Source organism: Platalea leucorodia (genome assembly GCF_965183815.1).
Source record: "Platalea leucorodia genome assembly, chromosome: 13".
NCBI lineage: Eukaryota > Metazoa > Chordata > Aves > Pelecaniformes > Threskiornithidae > Platalea > Platalea leucorodia.
The window spans coordinates 1730992-1736851 of record NC_138835.1 but is presented as its reverse complement, the minus strand read 5'-3'; the positions used below and the strand labels follow the sequence as shown (position 1 = coordinate 1736851).

The following is a 5860-nucleotide window of genomic DNA, read 5'->3' as shown; positions in this document are numbered from 1 at the left end:
AACTTCAGAAAACACAGAGCCTCCCGAAGCAGCTTCTTTCTGAGAGGTGGTTTGTACTCTCTAAGGACGCACAGCTCCCACTTGCCAGGGAACTCAGGGGACACGCAGGAGAACTCAGCTCTCCTCAGAGGCTGACGGTAAGCGTGGAATTAACACTGCTGTCTTTACTGCAAATGCTACCGCTCTCTTGCTGGGAGAGAGCTGTTGAGATGGCAAGAAGAAACGTGCCAAGATTAGAATACAGTGCATCATACCCTATATTCAGCAAAATAATCGCCTTGGAGTCATGCTACAGACAGATCAGGTCCGCGCTCTCTCTTGGCACTGGCGAGGCCGCCCCTCGAGTGCTGTGCTCAGCGCTGGGCCCCGCACCCCAGGGCGGCCATGGAGGGGCTGGAGCGTGGCCAGAGCAGGGCAGCGAGGCTGGGGCAGGTGCTGGAGCACAAGGCTGGGGAGGAGCGGCTGGGGGAGCTGGGGGGGCTCAGCCTGGAGAAGAGGAGGCTGAGGGGAGCCCTCATCGCTCTCTGCAACGGCCTGAAAGGAGGCTGGAGCCGGGGGGGTCGGTCTCTGCTCCCCAGGAACAAGCGATGGGACGAGAGGGAACGGCCTCAAGCTGCGCCAGGGCAGGGTTGGGTTGGGTATTGGGGAAAACTTCTTCACGGAAAGGGCTGCCAGGCCCTGGCCCAGGCTGCCCAGGGCAGGGGCTGAGTCCCCATCCCTGGGGGGATTTAAAAGCCGGGGAGATGTGGTGCTTGGGGACATGGTTTAGTGGTGGCCTTGGCAGCGCTGGGTTAACGGTTGGACTCGATGATCTTAAAGGTCTTTTCCAACCAAAACAATTCTACAATTCGCAGACACTACCTACAGCCTTGCCCACAGACCTTTTTGGCTGTCTTGCTCATCACTACAACTGTCAACCAAATTTTGTGCAACTGTGTCATGAATAAGCCTTTATGAAATCATAAAAAACTTTTCAAGATAAAAACTACGCTAAATGCCTGACTGATATGGTGAGTAAACCCATCCCACCTCACACCTATTCATTATATAACAGTAGTGTTTTATTCAGTAGTGGGTTTCCAGCCACATCAAAAGTGGCCACAGCTTTATGTGCAATCAAAATTAAGCAGCTTATTGATATTGCTGGTTAAGCAAGAGTAAATATTGCTTCAAGCACACTGCTTTGCCGCTCTTAGGATAAACAATGTGTTCCATTCATTACCGAGCAGACTAGTCAGGAAAGAGCAGGTTAAGCTAACTTGTTCGTAACACCAGAATTTCAGTCTTCCTCTAGAAGAGAGACACCACGAATTACTCATTGTTGCAAAGCGTGCAACTCACAAGATTTAAAAAAAAAAATTAAAACCCCAATTCTCATATTGGACTTTTTAGCAAAATTGGAAGGAGTTTGGTTTTTTCTGTCAAGAATAAAATGACAAAATATTGTTACAGATAATTCATCTAAGGAGAAAGTTAAGGCTTGTTTTTCAGGCATTTCCTTTTCAAAGGCAGGCATGAATTTAAAGTCACGGTCTGCTTAAGACATTACATCTCAGATTTACTCTCTTTGTTGCAGAAGGTGCAGACGGCTAAGAAGCATTTGTGGCAAGTTAGTGTATTTAAGACTTGGTAACATGAGATGTTCTAGTTTCACAACAGAGCTATACACTGCTCTAACGAGTATCGGTATTTTTGCAACACTTAGCAGTGCTGTCATTATTAGAGCTTTCCCGTAAGGCAATACAAATAGGAGTATTAAAAAAAAAAAGTAGGAGGTTTGGATCATCCACAATATTTTGATATAAATAAATCAAAAAGAAAGAGGGAGAATTAAGCTGAGATCAGTCAAGCTCTTAAAGAGCAAAGGCCTCTGTCAGCCTTGGATCTGCTCCTCTGTTTATTAGTAAGAGAAACAGATCCATCTTCTGATTCCTTTGCTGAGAATGCCAGTCAGCAGCTCCTAAACAAGAGCAGACCTCTTCCAATACCATTTTTTTTTTCTCCCAAGGAAGAAGCTCATTGCCACCTGCCAACCATAGGCTAGTACGGATTTGGTTTCCTCCAGCGCATCACCTTGTTCCTTACGCTGGAAATACAGCAACCGTTCCTACATTCAACTCCTCCATTACTGAAAGCAAAATCCAAAAATTTTAAAACTTATCTGCTATAACTGTATTTCTTTGCACTCAAAGGTATACTTGGAAGAGGTAGTCCAGGAGAAAAGGGTTTCAAGTACCAAAATCGGTATGTCCCGTACCAAGCTGACAGACCTATCAGCACACCGAGAAGCTTTTGACTGAAGTCATGGAAATACACGGCGGTACAGAGAAACATGAACACCCAGATCACGGCGAGAAAACACAAGGAAACAAACAGGCCGTTGATCACAATGCGCAGCTTAGAGTTCTGGTCTATGGACAAGCCTTCCAGCACAGCCACTTCCTCCACAATCATCAGAGCACAGTACGAGAGCAGAAAACAGTGCCCTGAGATATCAAAGCCATTCCAGATGCCGTTGTTCTGGTGGCACTCCTGCTTGGTGGCATACGGCCGGCGAGGCTCGCTGAGTTTACCCGAGGTAGAGCACACGCCGGTGAGATTCTCGATATACATGAAGAGTCCGGTGCAGACGTACCAGACGGCGGTGCCCACTAGCAGCGCACTGAGACGCCGCAGCACCGTCAAAATGCTCTTCGTGGGACCGTAGAGGAACTTGCTCTCGGCAAACTGGTAGGTGGTGACCGCGATGAAGGGCAGCAGAAGCCAGAACGTCCATGCCCAAGCCACCTTCACAAAATACCTGCCAGAGAGAAGCCAAAAGAGAAACGTGCATGTGTGAAACTTCACAGGAGTAAGCGGTGGTGCTTGAAGAAGCAGGTTTTCAAGGTCAGTGTTCAGAACCATCTAAATTAGACACTTGTGCCCCCCCCTCAAAGCAAAGCATAGCTAAAATCTTAACCCTCTCCCCACTATCTCTCTGAATACTTCCTCACCCAGGGACTTCAACTGTTTCCCTTGGACCTAGAGCCCTCGTTCAGACTTGCAGCTCGGTTTCGCAATCGCTTTTACCCTACAAACCCGCCCAACTCTGCCCTGCTCAAAATGCAGCTGCAAAGGACGTATTTTTAGCCTGCCACCCTGACCACAGTAACCCCTTCTCCGACTCTCTTTCTCCATCTCAGTTATCTTTGTTTTCAACGCCCTGCACAACCTCAGCCTCTCAATACTGAACAGGACAGCCAGAAGGGCTGACTCTTTTCCCTAATCAGCCCATGAAGCTTTTCCTCCATCATCACCTTGTAAAATAAACAAAGCAGCACAACGTGTTCGTTCCTTTGCTGTCCCTCCAGCTGGTGAGAGCTTTCCTTTGGCATATACAAATTCTCCCAGTTCACTCTCTGCCTTGAAAATTTTTGCTGTGATGCCTACAGAATCTTGAAAACCAGCTGATGATGTGCCGATATCCTGTTTAGCAGGAAACAGTATTGCGTAACTAGTCCTCTTTTCGAATCTTAAAGTGAATTTACTAACGAGTTAAGGAGACCATAGTCTACGATCTTCTTTCTCCCATCAGCACCTTCCAATGCAGGTTGCTTCCTATCAGCCCCCGCGTTACCCTCATTCCGGTTTGAAAAACAGAGCCAGCAGAATTCTGCTCAGTGGCTGAGCTACAGCTAAACACACACAGTCAGCATTTAATCAGTACCGCAGCATCAAAGACAAAACCAAGCAGGAACAGAGTTCTGCATCTTCATTAAGACCCTAACAAAAACTGCCAGGGCCTTGCCCAGGGTTTTGGGAGCACCTCCTCTTCTCTTAATTTTATAGTAGGAGTGGCATTTGTGTGGCAACTACAGCTGCTACCATGGAATAGTAATTGAAAATAAAATGCTTATTTTATTGAGACAGTTAAAAGCAAAAAAAGGCTGTTAACATAATTGCTGCCAGCAAACCAGCAGGCAAGTAATTTGTGGGGAAAAAAATTGCCTCAGGAACTGTCAGTACAGACAACCCCCCTCTATTTAAAAAGGGAGAATTGGACTGTAGTATGGTTTTACTGTAAAATCAATTTCAGTCTCTTAAGTCTTCCTGCCAGTCCTTCTTTTCAATCACACTAAAAGCAGCTCCTCTTCCACACGTCACCAAACGACAAATTCAAACCAATAAAGTACAAAATTCCCCAAGTCACAGGGGAAAACAGCAATTTTACCTTCACTTTCTGATCTGCAGCAGGGAAAGCACAGGTGCACTGGCTCAGCTCATCGCCTTCCTCATGCCCTTCAAAATGTTCAAACGTAGTTTTAAAGAATGACTAAGCCAGTGAAATCATTGCCTAAGCACTAGAAAAGGATGGCAGTAACTCTGCTTTTACAAAAGAGGCTAAAAGGCTTCGTTTCTTCAGCTTGCTTTGAGATCAGTTCAGTAACTAGCAGTTTACTCAAATATGAGGAATTATCTGAGAGCTCAAGAGGGAAATAAATTCCTTCTTTTCCTCTTCCAATAAAAACTGAGCAAGAATTCATAGAATTGGATTCATAGAATTCATAGAACCGTTTAGGTTGGAAAGGACCTTTAAGATCGAGTCCAGCTGTTAACCCAGCACTGCCAAGGCCACCACTAAACCATGGCCTTGAGCACGACATCTCCCCAGCTTTTGAATCCCTCCAGGGATGGGGACCCAGCCCCTGCCCTGGGCAGCCTGGGCCAGGGCCTGACAGCCCTTTCCGTGAAGAAGTTTTCCCTAATACCCAACCCAACCCTGCCCTGGCGCAGCTTGAGGCCGTTCCCTCTCGTCCCATCGCTTGTTCCTGGGGAGCAGAGACCGACCCCCCCGGCTCCAGCCTCCTTTCAGGCCGTTGCAGAGAGCGATGAGGGCTCCCCTCAGCCTCCTCTTCCCCAGGCTGAGCCCCCCCAGCTCCCCCAGCCGCTCCTCCCCAGCCTTGTGCTCCAGCCCCTGCCCCAGCCTCGCTGCCCTGCTCTGGCCACGCTCCAGCCCCTCCATGGCCGCCTTGGGGTGCGGGGCCCAGCGCTGAGCACAGCACTCGAGGGGCGGCCTCACCAGTGCCCAGCACGGGGGGACGATCCCTGCCCTGCTCCTGCTGGCCACACCGTTCCTGATACAAGCCTAGACACCGTTGGCCTTCGTGGCCACCTGGGCACCTGCCAGCTGTCGCCCAGCACCCCCAGCTCCTCTCAGGGAACTCCCGCTGTGCCGAAGCCTGGCAGCGCTGCAGCCCTCAGCGGACGCTGAGCCCAGGACATCTAACGCAGACCACCGCCGCAGCCCCGCCCCAGCTCCCCGCCGCGGGCCCAGCCGGCCCCTCAGCCCCGCAGCCGGGTGCCCGCCGCCCCCCTCCCGCGCTGCCGCGGCCGCCCCGGCGCCCCCCGCCTCTCCTCACACGTTGAGCGGGTTCCGCTTGTTCCGCATGGGCGTCTCGGGCACCAGGTCGCCGTCCTTAAGGGCGGACCCGAGGAGGACGATGGCGAGCAGCAGCCAGGGCAGCCGGCGCCGCACCTGCCCGGCGGCCAGCCCGGCCCGCAGCCAGCGCCCGCCCCGCTCCAGCCGCTCCAGCGCCGCCATCGCCGCCGCCACCGCCGCCGCCCCGCCCCTCCCGGCCGCCGTACCGCGTCACGCGCCGGGCGCCCGCCCCCTCGGGCGCCCCCTAGCGGCGCCCGCCAGGCTGAGACGCGGGGGGGGCTGTGCGCATGCGCGCGGGCGGGAGGGCGCCCCCTGCAGGGCGCGGCGCGGCCGCGCGGGGGGGGTATGGGGTGCATGGGGGGAGGTATAGGGTCCATGGGGGGGGTATGGGATCCATGGGGCGGTATGAGGTCCATGGGGGGGTATGGGGTCCATAGCGGA

At 52.0% G+C, this 5860-nt stretch overlaps 1 protein-coding gene across 1 annotated transcript; it reads right to left on the bottom strand.

Moving 5' to 3' along the window:
* Nucleotides 1-650: 650 nt before the first annotated feature.
* FITM2 (fat storage inducing transmembrane protein 2) lies at nt 651-5581 on the bottom strand (the record flags this gene model as incomplete). The annotated part of the gene is made up of 2 exons (XM_082325678.1): nt 651-2800; nt 5400-5581. The coding sequence occupies 2 exons, from the start codon at nt 5579-5581 to the stop codon at nt 2158-2160; spliced, it is 825 nt and encodes a 274-aa protein (XP_082181804.1). The 3' UTR covers nt 651-2157.
* Between the last annotated feature and the right edge of the window lie 279 nt (nt 5582-5860).